This window comes from Onychostruthus taczanowskii, unplaced genomic scaffold (genome assembly GCF_017590055.1).
Source record: "Onychostruthus taczanowskii isolate IOZ18803 unplaced genomic scaffold, ASM1759005v1 scaffold36, whole genome shotgun sequence".
NCBI classification, from domain to species: domain Eukaryota; kingdom Metazoa; phylum Chordata; class Aves; order Passeriformes; family Passeridae; genus Onychostruthus; species Onychostruthus taczanowskii.
This window is the reverse complement of record NW_024501015.1, coordinates 3,883,368-3,903,038: the sequence shown is the minus strand read 5'-3', so window position 1 is coordinate 3,903,038 and position 19,671 is coordinate 3,883,368. Positions and strand designations below refer to the sequence as shown.

Here is a 19,671-nt window from a genome sequence, read left to right as displayed (position 1 = left end):
CTGCCTAGAAAAACCATGTAAAGAAAAAAAAAAAAGAGGGAAAAAGAGGACTTTTTCACCCAACATTTAGTTAAGAAACTGCCATAGGATGTTAAAAGCTTCCAAAGTCAAATTGGCCTTTGACAATTAATGGGGAGGAAAAACCACCTCTAAGGATTAAATGCGCCTTAGCTCCAGATCACTTAAGGCTGGAAGCAGATGTCAGGAAAGGAGGCTTTTCCATTCTTCCTGTTGGAGGCAACATCATGAGCCAAATGGACTTTTGAGCCTGACCCCAGCAGCCATCCTTAAAATTCACAAGGGCTGGGAGCTTTTGAAGGCTGGGGGAAACAAGCTGTGCAGTCAGCCTTCATCACAGACAGGTTCAAGCCCCAAAGCCCGTGGGACTCCAGCCCACTGTGAAGGTTGAGTGCCTTGCACTGGGCTCTGCACTCCCCTTTCATCACTCCTTTTCCGGGGATTCACAGGCAGACACCAAGTACTGCACAGAGCACACGGAGTTCTGCTCTGCTCCAGCCCTTTGCTGGGAATAAAAGGTTCTCCACCAGCTGTTCCAGACAAAAAGCAGAGTGTGGCCAGGCTGTCACTGCTGAAGCAGGAAGGCCAAGCTGTATGAAGGATGCAGAGAGAGCCAAGAAAAGGAGGGACAAGCAGGCAGGGTGACACAACAGATGAGGTGACAGACACAATTCAGATCTAGGCCAAGGAGGCCAGTGAAAGACCAACACTATCAATTCCACAGCATCTTTCTAAATCTACAAAATACCACGAGATAATTCTCATAACTGAAATCATTCAGTGCCTCCACACTACACCACCACTCTCAGAGCACATTCCAGCCCAGGCAGGCTGCTCCCTGAAGGACCACGCACGAGGCACAGGGAACACGTTATTTAAGCTGAAAAGTGCTAACCTCAAACAATGCTTGTGAAACACGTCTCTGCAACCACCACAACGGGGAAGAACAACGAGAAGTTAAAGGACACTTGGGTTTAACAAATGTAGTACATCCAATTAAGCCGTGTAAAGAAAGTCCTTGGGGGGGTTCTTCAAAACCAAGGAAACCTATTACTTAGGGACTCAAACCATTCATGTCTGATCTATCTTTCTCCACTATGTGGTAGTAATGTGCCATGCCTAAATACATTCTCATTTCACATAAATATTAGTCTTGAACTCTAGAATTAATACTGCCTTTTTGCAACAAACTGCCATCAACATATCTCAAAAAAAAAAATTATTTAGGGACCGTTCTCTGTAAACAACAAAATACATTTCAGTTGATACAAGCCATTTCCTGAAGTGATTTATTTCCAGCTATTATTGAGTTTTTTCCTGCCTTATGTAGCAAAAATGTATGTATTTACATTGTAAAGTGAATATTGCAATGATGGAAGTATTATTTCAGCAGCTCAAAACTAACATTTGCTACAATACATACATGAAAGAGATTAATTCTGCTTTAAATTTACTAAACAAAGAAGCATGGTACAGTATACAAAGTCAACTGTCATGACTTTTTGTGTGTTTTTGTACTGTTCACAGGAGTTACTTAAAATCAATAAATAACTGCCTAACCTAAGACCCCAACAATTGGAAAGAAAACATTCTTAACAAAAGCTTCAACACAAGCTGTATTCCTGCCCTTTTAGTCCAAACTACACTTTGGCAATAAAAAGCAATGAAATTACATTTTTCTAAATAAGCAGTCATTTACATTTTATTTCACAAAACGCAGCTAGAGCAAACACTTGGCAACGTCAAACTCCTTTATCACAAGGAACTAGGTAATTAAATATATAAAGCATCCTGGATTTTCCATCATAAGAGGTAGTTCACAAAACAAAACCCATGCAGACCATTCTGCTTCTGCAGAATTTCACAATCATTCTTCCTCTCCTATCCTACAGTAAAAAGGGCAGTAAAGGATGGGGATAGGTCCACAGATGCTAAAACACCAAAGCACACACAGAGCTGTAGAATGCTCTGCCTTTTTTTAGTGCAAGCAAAACAATAATGCTGGCAAGAAGAAAAAAACAAATATAAGAAAATATGGGGGGAAAGCTATAATCACAGAAACTCAGCGATAAAATGGTCTTGGAAATTCTGTAGATGTGTTTTTTACAAAAAAAAAAAAAAAAAAAACAGTATCCTGCAATACTGATTGGCAATACTGATTATCTCATAATTTAAAGGAAATAGCAAACCATTTTAATCAATTCTAGAAAAGGCATTAGGACAGTCATTACACTAATAGGCATAATACCAATTACCTGCAGTATACTTGTAAGGTACCCATTTCTTATACCAAAATGAAACACCTAAATAACTTTCTTTTGTTAAAGATGTTTAGAGTTAATTTTGGAATCCCGCTTAATATCTTGCTATTTTTTATTGTTCATTTGATAAAACTGTCAGCTGCTATTCTGAAAATGAGTTGGTTTGTTTGTTTAAAGATACTTCCTGTCTGTCTGCACTTATTTCTAGAATGTGAATATTTGGTATCTGAAAAGATCCCTGAGCATGGTATACAATCTGAAGTACTCAGGGATATTTTATTACTGATTCCAAAAGGTCAAATGACATTAAAAGGAATCCCAAGAGAGGCAGAAATGAATCATAGCTATTTTACTTTGCCAAGGCTGCACCAGGTAACACTGTGAGCCTCAGTACTGCCAATTTCCAGTCACTCACTACAATGCACCCTTCACTGTTTTGACCATTCATGTTTTGTGGTCTAGGAGGGAACAGGTGAGTGACACAGGGATGTTCCTCTTCAGAAACAAGGGACAGATGAGTCTGTACAGACAGCTCTGGAAAAGAAGCCATTTCAGTAGATATTAAGAGAAGCACTGCAGCCAAGAGGATGGGCAACAATCCTTTCAAAGGACTGCTTCATGCACAGTCTTCCACAACAGGGAAAAGTAAGTGCAGTGATAGCACTGCCCTTTGTTTCAAAGGCACACCAGATGTGAAGATCAACTGTAAAACAGTAACAATACTCTTCATAAACACAGCTGCAAAACAGGCAAAGAGGCCATTTGCTACTTACTCTCCTTAAAGACAAACAAACCAGCCCCTTCCAAAGGGCTCTTTTTGTGCCAATGCTGCAATCCAGTAATAATAATAATATCAATTTGTATTTACCAACAATTATTTTAATATATTTAGAAGGAACAATATTTTCTCATAAATTGTATTTTTTGAACTAGATTCTGCAACATCATATTGTTCTATTTAAATTTAAACCAATTTTTATTTTAGCCATGGAATATATAATTTGATCTTGTACCAAAGTCTACAATCACTTAACAACAGCAGGGAAAAAAAAAAACAATCACATACCATGTATGATAAAATGAGAGTATCATTAAAACAGGATGTTTACCTGAAGGTGGAAGAGCTGCATGTATGTTAGAAGGTAAGCTAAAACCAGAAAGAACCTGGCAAACTGAAGGTATAATCTGAAATAATTAGAATGCAGTTAGTAGGACAAGTACAAGGTTTTTGCAGATGATTGCTTTTGCCCATTACAAAGAGGAACAATCAGGCAACAGCCTGCATAGAAGGATCATAATGAAAAGGTGATTAAAAGACAAAGGCATCATACTGAAATTTATTAATGGTTGATCCTGTGGCAGAGCAGTGGAGCAGAGTAGACTGACCTCTTGAGGTCTCTTCCAGCCCTATTTTTAAACCTTCTTCAATACATATACATTGCTGATTTTTATCACATTTTTGTAATTTCCTCTTCTCCATGTATATTACACATAAATTATTATATGCCTTTCCTCCCCCAAAACTGATCTGCTAGTTTATATTTACACTTACACATTTTGAACACAATCCCACATTTATGTGAAAAGATAAATAATTTACAATCCATGTACTAATATTATAATATGTGTTCCAAATTTATTTGGCCCTTAGAGATTGATAATTGGTGAATTTTATATAAGAGTTTTTCCTAATAGAGTCAGTGCAAGTAATACAAGGATTGATAGCAATATCACCCATGGACCAGCAAAGGCTGGGAAACTACACTATTAACTTATCCTGTCAGTCTCTGTTTAAATTCTTTTAATCTTCCATGAATGCAATCAAATCATGGGAGCACAGTGTATTACTTGTGAGCCGTGGGCAGGACACCACTGCTCTAATTCCTAGTTTAAAAATAGGCTAAACTAGTCGTGTCACTGATCAAGCCTGATAATAGGCATAAGTAAAAAATCTCATCAGGTATTCATAATGATTTTTAATTCCATTAATTAATTTTTCACCACTGAACAGAATGAACATGTTTTGTGTCTAAGGTTTTGTGGGCAGAGGGGGTGAAGGAGTTGCTATTATTCACACTAGCCAAACTCTTTACTCAGTCAAGAGAAATAGGCAGATAAGCTCTTCCAGAAGAGAAGTCAGAGAAGCTAAATTCATCCAAATTAAGTTCCCGCTCCAAGTCAGCTTTTGGAAAACGTACTTCTCTTCATGGACTATAGTACATAAGCTAACTAAATCCCATAAAGGCAGTATCCTCATGTATACATTTCTACAAACAACTTTCTTTTATGTGTTGCATATCTTGAAATTAAATTTTGATTACTGTGGTTTACAGAAACTACTCATGCAAATAAAATACATTGCACAACATACACACTCAGTGGCTGTGACATACAGTGCCATGGTTAACAAGTAGGAAACTGCCTGATACATAGGTCTACTTTATGCAAATTCTTAAGCTTTTGTATCACAGAGGATATAATCTTTATGCAGTTAAATATTCTTTTTAAAATATTATACTTTTTAAAAAAGAGGAAGCCAGTATATAATTAATAGTAGAGGATGGAGAAGGAATACAAAAATGAATAGGTGCTGGTAACCTTCTACAATCTAGCTGAGAGTCCAGCAAATCACACAGACAGCATCCTCTAAAACACAGCTCCAGGATTCATGGAGTAAAATTAGCTATTCAGATCTCTCATACTGCCAAGCCAGAGAGGTAAGACAGATCTACATTAAAACAAAAAGCTAAGAAACAAACAAAAACAAACCCAGAAACTGCCTCTCAGAAAAGCCAACACTTTGGCTGCATAGTTGAATGGCTGTCCAGGGTAAGATGTAGGGGGAGCTCAACTATCACAGCCTTCTTTCATAAATATATGCTTTTTTTGTGCTGTCATTTTTGGCATCAATTAGCACATGTGCTCTAGGCAAAATATCTTTTACTGCTGGGACATCCACGTCCTTCTTCCAAAGATCTTCTGTAACCAGAAGGAATTCAGCTGATACTGTCGCATTTTGTTTCCAAGGGGAAGGTCGTAAGTAAGCCAAATATGTTGTTTCCTTCTTTCCTCTCCATGGCTGTTTTCAGTGAACTTAATGAACCTTAGCATCTTTGGGCCAAATCAAATTTACCTGCATCATTACACAGGTTTTTTTGCAATATGAAAAATTATTGAAAATCAGGTAATTTCATATACTTTAAACTGTGCCCGGCAACCTAATTCCTTGATATTCTTTCAGATGGAAGGCAAATATGTATGAACTATTCCTGGGCCTCCATGAAGACCTGCAAACATTGTGGCTAAGATCATTTTGGACTGCAGAGAACCTAAGTCCACTGAAAACGCTACATTGGAGTTTACCATGAATGCAAAAGGGTTTATCTTAAAGCCTTTAAAATAATCATAGTTGTAGAAAACACTGTCCAACATTTTCCATGTTTTGTATTTTTTATACCTGATACAAATGGGTTTACAGTATGAACTAGAGATCACAGAAGACTGAACAAGTTAGCAACATACACTGGCATTCTAACAAGAAAGAAGATCTTGATGTACATGCTGTCTAAATCCCCTGTCATAGAAAGACATGGATATGTTTAGTTTCAAAGCAAAGCTCTGCTGAAAATTATACCCTAGAGTATCTACCTGCTAAATTTGGTTCCTCTCTTCTTACTGGATTTGAAAGATAGAAGTTTACAATGCTCAGCAAGTACATGACTACAGAATGAAAGCTTGAATTTAGACATATAAGCAAAAAAGAAAGATGCAAATTTGTTTAAGTTATCAGCCAAGAAATTTATTGACACTGAGATCAGTATTGGTATATGCAAAAGAACCACCCTGAACTTTGCTTCCACACACGTTGACAAAAAACACTCCTGCTCACAGAATGCTAAAGCCACCTTTCTTCACATGTTTCTCACTGCTGCCTTACTAAATAACTGCAGTCTCTCCTAAGTGTATCTCTTCTCATTTTATTACTGCAACCTGTCTCCTAATAAAGACATATTTATCCCCATGGATCTCTTTCTGTCTAGGTCTATAGCTTTGGGAAACCATGAGGTTCTGTAAGTATTTATTGGACACCCCTGGAAGCAGGCAGCCCTGAGGAAACATACCCATACACCACCAGTCTCTTGCTGCCTGAAAGATTCTCAAACGCCTACCACCTCAAAGTCTCTTTAAGAAAGGCGTGGAGGAACCTCACACAAAAATAAAGCAAGCTCACTGCCAACTGTCAGAGCAGCTAAGAAAAGTTCACAGGATGCTTAAACCCACTTTGAACTGAAAGATGTAAATTAATTTCACAGAATATTATAGGAAATGTTGTAGGAAATTACATAATAGGAAACCACAGCTAGCTGCACCAAGGAAAATATTATGGAAAAACAAAACCCCAAAACCCACTACATACAAACAAGTGGTATATAAATTAGTTCACAAGTCAGGTATCCAAGACCCTTAATCCCATGGATGCACAATGTATCACCACTATTGCCTTTTGAAAAATCAGAATCTCATAAATACAGATAATAAGAAATAGAAAGTGAAAAACTCTCTATAAATGCATGTATGTAGTCCCTGGCCCACAAATTTGGTGAAACAAAGGCAATCAATAAAATAGGCGATTCCATTAAAATTGCTACAAATGAAGAGTACAATCTTTAATCCTTTCAGCCTAAACACAGCTGATAGATGAAAGGCCAAGTAAACTACTATGTATAAAGACTGCGTTACTTTTTCCAGTAATAGCAGCTGCAGCACCTGTCATCATCCTAGGTGACACCTCAGCCTTGAAGAGTACATCATCTTATACCAAATGAGAAAGAAAAAGTCAAAATTAGCAGGTGCACAAAATAGATAAAATGGAAAAAATATGGAGCTACCGGAAAAAGGGAACAGATACTGCAAGTAAGAAAGGAAAGGGAAAAAGGCAGCAACTGCTCTTCTCAGAGTTATGAAAATAGACAGCCAATGGAAGCACAGACTGAAACCAAAATAAAACACGGATCTGTGCTCTTGATTTTCATGCACAAACGTGGTTCTAAAGAATTTAATCTGAACTAGAACTGTTATTCAAATGTCAATTTTCCGTTTGTGACCCAAGCACCTACACAGTAACTGGCAGACACAACATTTAAGTATTAGATATTCCATAAAAGTGCATTTTAAGATCAACTACAAAGTCGTGTTTTGAGTGAATGTATGAAATCTACCTCTGCATGAAACAGACCTGTTCCTTAAGGTTACTGTATCTTCTTTAAGAGCAATTATAAGCTACTAAAACTCCAGGAACACTTTCCAAAAGCATATTACATCTTACTTTCTCCACTCTTTACAGACTTCTGCTCTGCAAGAGCACGAAAGAAATATCTTCAGGTTTACTACCCATGCCAGATGTTCCAGAAGGTTTCATAGTGAAATCCAGGCACCAACACACCTGGACTCAAACCACCTGAACTGTTGAACTAAGCAGGCAGAACAATATTATGAATATATTTAGACAAGTGATTTTTCCCAGAAGTATTAAAACAGTTATATCTAAAATAAATATGGACCACATAACTTTAAATGCAGTGTTGTCACATTTTTCCACCTGAGATAATTATTCAAATAATAACAGAAAGTTTTAGTAATCAGTTCTTGGCTGCTGCACAGATTACTGTTCACATCTGCAAAATGGTTTTCAGCAGGAATAACAGCAGAAAGTTGAATAATTTTGTATTCTGAAGCACAATCATTGCTGTAGAAACTAACAACCTTGACTCGGGTATCCATGAAATGCAATTCAAAACCTATTTCCTTATCTCATGCTTCTTGATCTTAATATATCAAAAATCCCTAGGTACTGTGACCTTGCTTGGTCCCCAGAGAGGCAGAAGGTTGCAGCATAATTAAATCATACACTACAAAGTAGTAGAACAGCATGGTGCACACTGCAAACAACACTACTCTCTTTCTTGGGCTACCACAGAAGAAAGAAGAAACTGTTAAAAAGCATCAGACCTCTAAAAAAAAAATCACTGACAAATCCAGCAAATATGAAATTATTCCAATACCAAGCTCAGCTGCCCCCTGTCCATTGTTATGATTTCTTTAGCGCACACACACACACACCCAGCATCACTGCTCAAACAGGAAGGGTGGGTACAGCCTGTCAAATGTGTTCCACTGCTCGCTGCCCTTGCTCTCCCCTTGGCTTTTACAGCAAGGCCCAGGAGATGGTAACACAACTTTCAATACACGATTGTGTATTGATATTCTTCATAGTCTACACATTTTTCTATCCAAGCAACAGAACAACAGAGATAATGGGTAAAACACAGATTGTGTGAAATTTATGTTCTAACTGTGGTGAATTGTGTGTGTTTTGTTTGGTGTTGTGATGGTGCTGTTTTTGATTTTGGCGTGGGGAATTCTTTTTTGTTGATGTGACTGAAATTTGTGAAGATTGTATGATGGATATGGATTTTAATGATAAGGGGTGGAATGTCTCTTGGGTTTGCATGACAAGATTTTGGGAGCAGGGAGGCTACAAGGGTGCCTTCTGCGAGAAGCTGCCAGTAGCTTCACCTATGACCAACATAACCAATGCTAGCCAGCTCCAAGATGGCCAAGCCAGCCCCACCAGTGACTGTGGTAGTGCCCCTGGGATAACAGACTTAACAGGGTAGGGAAAAAACACTGATCAGAAGCAACTGCAGCCACAGAAAGTGGGGGACAACAGACAAGTGAAACAACACTGCAGACACCAAGGTCAGTGAAGGGGTGGGAGGAGGTGCTCCAGGTGCTGGAGCTGACATTTTCCTGCAGCCCCCAGGGAAGACCATGGTGAGACAGGCTGTCCCCTAGCAGCCTGTGGAGGACTCCATGGCAGAGGAGGTGGATGCCTGCTGCAACCCTGTGGGAAACCCACACTGGAGAGGGCTCCTGGCAGGATTTGTGACCCCGTGTGGGAGCCACACTGGAGCAGTTCATGAAGAACTACACTCTGTGGGTAAGACTCAGGCTATAGATGTTCATGGTCCCTCCCATGGGAGGAGACCCATTGCTGAAGCAGGGTAAAAGTGTGAGGAGTCCTCCCCCTGAGGAGGAAGGAACAGCAGAAACATGCGATGAACTGACCACAACCTGCAGCACAGGAGAGGGGCAGAACGAAGGGAAGGTGCTTTTAAGATTTGGTTTTATTTTTATTATCCTATACTAATTTGATTAGTAATAAATTAATCTCCCCAAATTAACTGTAATTAACAAATTACTGTCACATTTTGTCCTTGACAGTAATTTCTGAGAGATCTCTCCCTGTCCTTATCTCAACCTATGAGCCTTTCATTCTATCTCCTCTTCCCTGTCCAGCTGAGGAGGGGAGTGATAGAGTGGCTTTGGTGGATGTCTGGAATCCAGCCAAGGTCAGCCTACCACAGCCGATTTTGGAAGCATAAAAATACTAAGAAGACAACACATCTAGCTTAATTTAGATCTAGCTGATCTTGATTAAACTCAGATCTTATTACTTGAAGTTGTGCCTCATTTCACAGCTGTTATACCATTGGAGCAATTTCTCTGTGTTGTTTCAACATTTTCATTGGAATTGAGAAAGCAAACCCAACATATATCTCAGGAGCCATGGATTTAAGAAACCAAAATGAGCGTATTTGTAGAAATAACTGTATTTTTTTTTTAATCCCATTCCTTTTTGCCCAAGCTACATTCTACCACTGATGCTCCCCCTACTTTTCAAGCTGAAACATAAGGGTTCAGAATGTGCAGAGCTACATATAAAGATTTTCTATAGGTGAAGTACAACTCAGCCTACTGCTAAACGAGCTGTCATTTTTAAAAAGAAGAATGCTCCCTATTATATACATTCTCCCACCCCCAGCCCAATGAGATCCTGAATCTCTCATCACCTGCTGTGTGCCTGTCACACACACAAGCCAATGGAGCCACTAAATTGCTCTGCACAGGTGCATCCCAAATAACAAGCATACTGTGCAATTCATGTCTTTCCCTGCCAGGCTGGTGCCCATGTTGTCTTGTCACAAGCCAGCTAGTTTCTCTCACCTTCCCTAACAGGAGTTAGATCCTTCTACTTTAACAAACCTCAAAACACGACGCCCTGCTACCCCCAAGCGTGGATGTATACAAAGCCATCCTCTCACTGTTGTCCACTTCTGACAAAGGAAAAATCAAGTCCCCTCGCCACAGGGGGGAGGAAAAAAAGAGAAAGAAAAAACCTGCCTGTCCTTTCATCTAGAGCCAAGGCTCTGTGAACCCAATGTATCGCCCGCACCTCCCTGTCTCTGTCACAGAGAAAAAGACCCCGATGGGGAGGAGCAAGAGCTCTTACCTTAATTATGCTGCTCCTCCGGGGAATGCCGGGTTTGCCTTCTCGTTGTTGACTGGTGGAATATCCTCTTTCTTTGCTGCTGCTCTCCGGGCTTGCAGGAGGAGCTGATCCCGGCTCCTCACCGGCTCCCGGCTGGGCACAGTCCCCGTTGGAGACCCGGCTACCCGCACTGTCAAAGCGGGATCTCCCGCCGCCGCCTCCTCCTCCTTCCCCATCTCCTGCCTTGAACGCCACCTTGCCTTGGACCGGCCCGGGGGAGGAGGGCAGCCCCCCGCCGCCGGTGCCGCCACCGCTGCCAAACTCCGCCATCAGCCTCCCTGGCTACGGCAGAAGCACCACCGCTGCCCCCCTCCCCTCCTCCCGCGGCCGCTCGGCGGTGGCTCTCCTTCCGCTTTCTCTCTATTTACGATCGGGGGATTTTGAGCCTAAGTCTCTCCCCCCCGCGCATTTGGCAGCCGAGGCCGCGTATCTCCAAGAGGGATGGGGGGACGGACGAAACGTGTCGGTGGCGGCTCGGCGAGCACCAGTCCCGCAGCACCTGAGGAGGGAAAAGGAGACGAAACGTGACAACCGGTCCTCACACGAGGCGGGGGAGCGTCGCACCGCGGCGCGCTGCCCTGCGCGCACACACGGACACGCGTGGGAGGAGAGGGGCTGCCCGGGGTCCCCGCCCGCACACGCGCGACCTGCCGGGGGCACCGAGCCGACAGAGCGCAGCCCCGCCGCGGGGACAGGGACCGGCCCGTCCCGGCCGCCACGGGGCGGGGGAGGCTGGAGGGGACCGAAGGAACTGCGATTTTGGGGCTGCTCAGCCGGGAAAAACGAGAGGCGTTGATGGCGGTATTTTCTCACCCAGACACAGCGACACCCACAATCGCTGAAGCAACGAAGCGGGAGCGAAAAGAGAACTTGCAGAACAACACGCCCCAAAGCCTCCGGCCCCGGCCCGGGGGGAAGCCCGTCCCACGCACGGCGGGGACGATCCGCCGCAGCCCCTCTCCGGCCACGAGCGGCGGCGAGAAGCGGCGGAACACGAGCAGGGTCGCCGCCTCCGTCGCCCCGCGGGGCAGCCCCCGGGCGCCCTCGGCAACTTTTCTCCCTTCCCGCTGCCTGCCGACATCCAGCCGCTCTAGAGCTGGGACAGCCCGGCCGGGGCAGCGGCAGCCCCGGCCCCCGCGGCACCCTCGCCCGCAGCCGCCCCCCGCCCGCACGCTGCGGCCCCGCTACCCACCTCGGCGGCGAGCGCAGCCCCCGGCTGCCGCCGCTGCAGGAGCCGCTTTCCCCTTTTCCCCTCCTCCTCCCCGCTATGGTCGCCGCCTCTGCCCGGAGCCGGATACAGAGAGAAACTGATTCATGTGGCTGCTTCCCTCGCTCTCCGCTGCTGCTGCTACCGCCGCCGCCGCCTTCCCCGGCCCAATGCTCGGTAGCAGTCCCGTGGGGGGAAACGCCGGCAGCGCCGAGGGGAGAGGCAGCCCCGGCCGCCCCCGCGAGGAAACTCTTCGGGGAAGGCTGAGCGAGCGATCCGGGCTCGCCCCCCCTCCCGCCGCCGCCAGTCACAGGGCCGGCCCGGCGCGGATTGGCGGCCCCGCCGCCAGCACCCCCTCCGGCAGCTCGGGGGCGCTCCGCCCGAGGGCAGGACCCGCGCCCGCCCCTTCCCGCGCCCCGCGCTCACCGGAGGATTCCTCCGCACACTCCCGCCCCGTGCCTCTCGGCCGGGCTCCGGGCCGGCACAAAAGAGCCCGCTCCCCGGCCCCCCGCGCCCGGCCGCATCCTCTGCTCCCCTCCGGCCCCCACGGCGGCTCCTCCCGCCCCTCCCGTCGGGGCGCTGGGCCCTTCACCCGCCCTGCCCACCCGAGTGAGGGGCTGTGGCCGCCCGGGCCCAGGAAGGGCAGGGGGCGGCGGTGGAACGGCTGTTCCCGCGCCCTACCGGGCGCTGACAGTCCAAGGAGAGCCCAATTAGTCCGATTAGAGCCGTTAATTATTAAAGGAATTATTTGGTGGAGAGCTGGAATATTAAAAGCTTAACGGAAACTGGAACTTGATGGTTACCTTCAAGCGTGTCCACAACGCAGCGTGCTCTCACATACCCCATGCACAGTCGTTTAGGTTTGCTATGAGACAAACAGGAGGGACTTAGTGGAAGAGCAGTAATTCAGAGAGACATATTTATTTTTGCCTCTTAACACAGCTGCATGTTGCAATAGCTTGATATTTCACGATTAAGTTGAATAAAGGGAAATGAAATGCCATAGTTGAGGCACTTGGCCTAAAATTCAGAAATTGAGTCAGTTCGGGGGACAATACATTGAGAACATGAGCAAAATAGGAAATCGCAGAAATAAGAGTGCAAAGAGTCACAGTGAGCAAAGAGACACCTAAGATGGCCCACACCAGCTGACCTTCAGCATTTGGCTGAAGTGCTTAATGCAGGAGCTTGACTCAGATTATAGTCGAATGAAAGCACTACACTTTTAATTTAGGTTCCCTCAGTTGCCCTCAGGAGATCACTGACTGTGCCTCGAACCGCTGGCACAGAGATCAGATACCTATCCTAAATAGCTTGAATAAGGCAGCAAAAATATCCCCCTTCAGCATACTGGTGGTGAAAACACTGGATTGAAGGGTACATTTTCAGTCATGTTCCCCAGCTCCAGGGTTTTACTGCATAGTGCCACCACACCTTTGTGGCCCACTGCCCTGAGCTGTCTCCAAAAGCAAGGCACCTCCATCTTTTCCTTCAGAACACCAAGGGAGAGCTTACTCCTGCAAAACATAGAGCCACAGGGATGATGTTTTCTGTTTGCTTTTACTGTTTAGATCACATGGAGCACGAGAGCCCCCATTTCAATCTCCACTTCCTGAAGAGATTGACATCTGTGTCCCCACGATCATTAAACAGCCAGCAACTTACAGACTGGTGCTGGTGAGAGCATTTTCTTCAATATTCTGTCTGCAATGGTGCTTGTCACTGCAACAGAAAAGAAACTATAAAGTGTGATGCAGATTGGAGGAAAGTATGAAGTTCTTCGGAAAATATTACTTATTCAGTATCATTTCTAGTGGGTCAAGGAAGTTCAGAACCTGACACTGCTATGTGACTCATATAGGGTCCCAATTTAATCAAACTATTAATAAAGCTTAAGGTTAAATGAAAACGTGCACATTTGCAGCATTTAGACTGTAAACACTAGGAACATCAATATTAAACTTAAGATCTGAAATAGCCAAAGTTTGTGGTTTTCATTAGTTGGTAATACAGTGATTTTACCATTTGCCCTTATGCGAACATCTCTTGCCTGAACATCTTGCCTTGCCATTTAACTAGGAAAAGCCAGCCTTGAATATTAAAGATTATCCAGTATTGTACCTACAGATGTGGACGTCACAAACCATCCCTACGGGAGACACTTTGTCATTAGGACCGTCACTGTTTCTTCTGATGGATGAAATTTATACGCAACAGGTACAAAATGTTATTAGAATAATTTGTCACAGAGTGTTGCCAGTGGTGAGGAAGATGTGTGCTTTCTGTCATCTTGCTGCTTAAGATGCACATAGTAGAATACCAGTTTTAAGGCCTTTAGCAAAATTTGATCAGGCCTGTCTCAGAGAAAAAAGGATTAAAAAAACCCTTTTCAACTCTGCTTATCAGTCCAACCTGTAAAGAAACAAGATAACAACACTGGAAAAGAAATCATTTAACTTTAGCCTTGGCAGTTCTGTAATGAATGATATCAAGACCTGCAGACATTGCCAGACTTTTGACTGTGAAGGTGATGAGTGAATACAAAGGAAATAGTAAAACTTCTGAATCTGGTCTTAAGGATACATGCACACAAATCAATACAATCGTATCTGTATTATGCTTATTCTAAATATTGACATTTAATTACTGATAAAAACATTGTATCAGACTCTAAATGAGAAAGGTTGTGCTAGCAAGATGGAGGTAGCAAATTCCCCAAATATGAGATTTCTTCTGATGACATTCACTGATTTTTCTTATTATGCCATACTGTTTTACAGGACTTCTTTAAATTAACCCAGTGTTTATTCAGATGCATTTTGAATGCTTAAAGTTGAAAAATATTTCCATATACAAAAGGAGGCATTTCTGATAAACCAAATCCCAGAAATGGGAAAATCACCAAGACTGAGCTACTCATAGAGACCTTGTTTATCTCTGTGAGCTCAGGTTTCCAAAGTAGTTCATGTGATACTAATGTGAACTATATACTTTCTTTGCCAGAACTTTTTGAAGATCAAGGGGTGAAGAAACTTTTTCATTTTCATTATTCAATAGTGGCCTCAGCAGGCTCTATTTGTTTAATTGTTAAATGAAATAAGGATTATAATAGAATCAAAAGACCCTTCTATGACAATATTTAACGCTGAGAACTTGCTGCCATGTGCACATATTAGCTATTTTCATAAAATCCTATTAAATATCAGAGTTCCACAGCTAAGCTAACATTACCCATTGAACTTTTCTAACTCAAATAGTGTGGCAGTAGAAACGTGCCAAGAAACAGGATATGTTTAAAACCCTAACCAGTGACTAAAAGAGTCGTGTTTAAAGGAGCCAAATACCAGATTATTGCTAATACACTAAATACTTTTTATTCCAAACATGAAAAACTTTAATTAGCAATTATCTTGTTTAAATGTTGCTTTTCTGATGCCTCTGCTTGAAATATGTTTTTTCATTATTGTAAGTATCTCTACAATTCCAGTGATAATTTAAATTGCTTGACTTGATTGTTCAGGTCACAGTCTAGCACATACTTGTTTGTTATACTTGTTTATAATTAAGTATACATGTTTAAGCAGTCCCATTACAGTCAGAATCTGATTCATAATTAATCCAAAGCAAAGATTATCTATAAATAATGCATTATTGTATACAACATCTGTAAAGTGCAGGTGTGTTATATGCACATAAAATCTGCAGACTGTACAATGTGCACTAAAGGTGGCAAAAAGAGGTAGAAAAACATAAATTGACAGATTTGTCTACTGCAGAGCATTTATTAACATTGTGTACATGAATTTATTTTTTTTTCCCACTTTAGGAAGTTCATTATACTAACAGTGACTATAGTAGTCAGCTGGGAGTTGGACTTTGATGATGCTTGTTGGTCCTTTCCAACTTAGGATATGCTGTGATTCTGTAACCCTAAGTACAAGGATTTTTTTTTTAATCAAGCAGCTCAACCATTTTAGCCTATTAAATACAGCTTAAGGAATGCTTGCTCTCTATCCTACCTATAATGCCTTTCAGTTTGGCTACCAGCCTACTCAATGTGATGGTTCAGAATTAACAAGAGCTTAACAGTAAATCTACTATTCCCCTACAGACTCTTGAATCCTGGAGGAGTGCTTTTCTAAATCAAGATAATGCAACAGTTCTTCTCTAAACTGTCTGTTTTTAAGACTATCATGCTGCAGTGGTTAGTTGGTTGCAGCATAGCTTTAAATCACATTGCCATGAAAATGAGACTCTTTGTATATATGTTTTAAAAAAAGGTCAAGGTTTTTAAAAACTGAAAGAGAGTATTCCCTTCCTGACCATTAAAAGAGAAGTCTTTAAGGGAAAGTTAAAGAGCAGACAGGAAGGACTTTCTGGATATCAGAGGCCTCCCTTAAGGCCTCAGTTTGCAAACTAGAAATTAAGTGTTTTTAAAAAGTCTTGACCTAGGCACTAAATCTGAGTAACTCTTTTAGGAATCCTGGAGTTATCTTTACAGGAAATTACAGCTTATCTCATTCTAATATCATATTGTTAGTTTGCCATTCTTGAAAAGGCTGAAAATCAAATCTTTCTTTGTCTTTAATATCACCATTTGGAAAACTTGTTTTGTAGCAATACTATTTGAGGTATTTTTGGATAAAATTTCAATGGAGTAAAATTTGCATTTTCTTCTACTAGGAAAGGCAGGCACCCTGGAAAAGACTTGTATAGTGCCCATTTCAGCAGAGGCACATGCATTTTATCAGGGAGACCAGGACAACAAACCTGTTCTTGAAGTGTTTCTGATGCATCATTAAAAAGAACATACATACAGTGTTTCCCATCTCCTGGCATTGTACTCTGCCCTCCAAGGAGAAGTTACAGTTACAAAAGCCAGACAAGAGCAAGAACTCTGCAAAGGATTGGATTTCATTTTTTCCCCCGTCCCCTTTGTTAGTAAGTACTGGGTATATACAGAAGCATTTGACTTGTGAGACATAAGACATTTCATAAGTCATCTATTTTTGTCATTTGAAGCATCTGAATCTATTTTTACAGGAGCATGCCAATAAAATAGCCCACAATGAGCTTTTATAACTTATTCAAACCCAACTTTTTTAAACTAACAAAAATGTTAATAGTGATCAAAAGCTTTCATTAAATTTGCACAAAGAAAAAGACATAAAACTTTTAATTTGTAATTTCAGCATTATATGCTTTGTGAATTCCCATCACAGCAGAATATGAAACACTTTCACTCCTTTGAGAAAAACTGCCTTTTTTCCATCATAGGTGAATGGGCAAATAAAATCAGTAGGATTTTTTTGACAGCCTGAGTTCCTTCTATATTTGTCTTCATTTTATCATGTCCATGAGGGTAGACACTGGGTCCACATGTGCTAAGTAGGAGTTGCAGTGTGTTGTGTCTTCACCTTTGAGGGTTTAATGGGAGAGTTAACACATACACACTTTTGCTGATAAACAATTGGCTGTGTGCTGGTGTCAGCTTGTCTTGTTAGAAATATTGCAACACAATACCACAGAAAGAGGAATATATATGTATAAAAGAGGAATTAAGTGCTTTTTATTGAATGGCAGTCAAAATCCACATAATTTACTTTAGCCTAGCAACTTTTCTGAATTACAAGAAATCATATTTTATTCTTAGTATATGCCCACAACAGGGGTTAAGAGAGGAGTTGATTAAACTTGTTATATTCCAAGACATAAATGCATTTCTTTTCAGTCATGTGAGAAAAATCACGCAACACAAATCATTTGAAGCAGGTTTAAAAAGGTCTGGTAACACATGGGGAACATAGTTTTTCATGCTGTTTGACATGGATACTGGTAGACTGCAAGACAACAGTCAGTGAGATTGTTTTCTGTCTTAAAGCTTGTAATGGAGTTCCTTAATCTCATTAATTTTTGTATTGCTCGCATTAGCAATTAACATCAGTTACTGTCCCTTAGAGATGGTAGATTTGGGTATGTTGCACTAACCAGCACAGTTCTTAACAGAAGTCAATTCCACCATTTAATTTTTAACCAGTATTCCAACTTGTGAAGCATAAGTCAACAGTCATATTTGTTTTCTTTATTTTTAGTTCTAAAAATGCTAAAAAATTGCAGTATTTATAGATGGTTTCACATGCATATTCAAACTTCTTTTACTAGAAATAGGCTTATAGTTAAAACTTCAGGTCAGAAGACCTTAACAAAATATCTATTGTACAACTCTCACAAACTGACAAGAGTCAGTAGAAGTAATAGACTTCCTAATTTTTTTGAAACATTTATATTTTGCATAAACCAGACATGAAATTCAGGGTCCTGACCACTAATGTAACTTTTCCTATACTCTCTGAATTTTCAGAAAAACATCTTTATGTACAAAACTCTCTGCTAATGTACAGCCTTAATACAGTTAATATACTCACTTTCTGAGTAAACAGCAGCTGAAGTAAAGGGAAAGTACCACTTTTATTTCTGCCAAAAACCAGAAGGAAATTCCCAGCTTCTGTTCTGTTCTTTGCTATGGCAACCTACTCCTGGAAGAAGAGTCACCAGGAGTGAGAATCTCTGTTGGGATAACAGTAAAACGAAGCAGTATTTTTGACTTCATGTATCAGGAGACTGTGAAAATAAAGTTGTTGCAGCTGGCACGCCTCTAATTCCTTTTTGTAGAGAAAAAGCCCTTCCATCCTTCCTTTTCTTATCTGACTTCCCTTTTCTGTAGGGATCTATACATTTTTCTTGAATTCATTGTACAAATTGCTTTTTCCCCCTCCATCTAAGACAAGAAGTTGCAATGAAGTTTGATCCTCTGAGCATTCCTAAGTCACTGCTCAAGGACAGGAGAAACTACAGAAAAGTTAGGAAAATAGTAGGGGAAGAGCATGAATGAAGAAAATTTATGAAAAGGGACAGCAGAGAAGGACAATAGGACATAATGGTAAAAGCATTAACCTTTACTTATAATAAGTTTCAGGACTACTGTTATCATATTTCATAGCACTAATATAGACACAGGAAAAAAGAAAAGAGTGAACACTGAGCGAAAGAGCAAGTCAAAATTAGAGAGGGAGACCAAGCCATGGAACCATGGTGGCAGAAAGAGAATAAGAACTGTTAGTCATTAGAATTGAAAAACAAGTTTGAAGACAGAAGAAGACAGAAGGAAATTAAGTAAGATTGATAAGATGGAAGAAAAATATTTTATTGCAGAGAAAGTCTTAAAATATAATATTAAAATAAAATTCAAATAACTTAACTTAGCTGCCAAGGGTTATGACTGTACAGGGGAAGAAAGAAACTAGACTGATCACATGGAATGATTATGAATGCAAGAGCTCCTCACATTCAGATGCAACGAGGAAGCAACAGACACAAGCTGAAGAAGGGATTTTCTCTTGCAGATTACATTGCCAACACTGATATGTTCCATATGTGTTTTGTCCAGCAGAAGCAGCTGAGGCCTAAATGCATGCTTGACTATTTGACATAGCTCATTTCAGTACTTAATAAAATCACTTTCTATGGAAAGAGTTGCTGCATTTTTGCTCTATTTAAAATTCTTTCTTTTTTCCCTCTTAAGTCCCTAAGTTCTTCCTAAGCAAGAAACAAGGCATTAATTCAACTGTCGATGAAGAATAAGATCAAATTACTGATTTTAATATTTTTTAAATTATTTATATTTGTACCTGTGCTACAGAAAAGCCTAAAAGCCCCAGTCAACATCGGCTTGCTGCTTACTGCTGTTGACACCATATAAATGTGTGGATCCTGTTTAGAGCTGGCATGTAGCC

General features: G+C 41.4%; 1 protein-coding gene across 1 annotated transcript in view; it reads right to left on the bottom strand.

The window, feature by feature from the left end:
• PLCL2 (phospholipase C like 2) overlaps nucleotides 1-12,162 on the bottom strand; it is a 99,439-nt gene extending 87,277 nt beyond the window's left edge. Inside the window, exons 1-2 of the mRNA XM_041411412.1 lie at nucleotides 11,864-12,162; nucleotides 10,633-11,170 (exon numbers count right to left, since the gene is read on the bottom strand). Coding sequence (XP_041267346.1) covers nucleotides 10,633-10,941 — 309 coding nt within the window. The 5' untranslated portion in view covers nucleotides 10,942-11,170; nucleotides 11,864-12,162. The remainder of the gene's footprint in view (nucleotides 1-10,632; nucleotides 11,171-11,863) is intronic.
• Nucleotides 12,163-19,671: the final 7,509 nt, after the last annotated feature.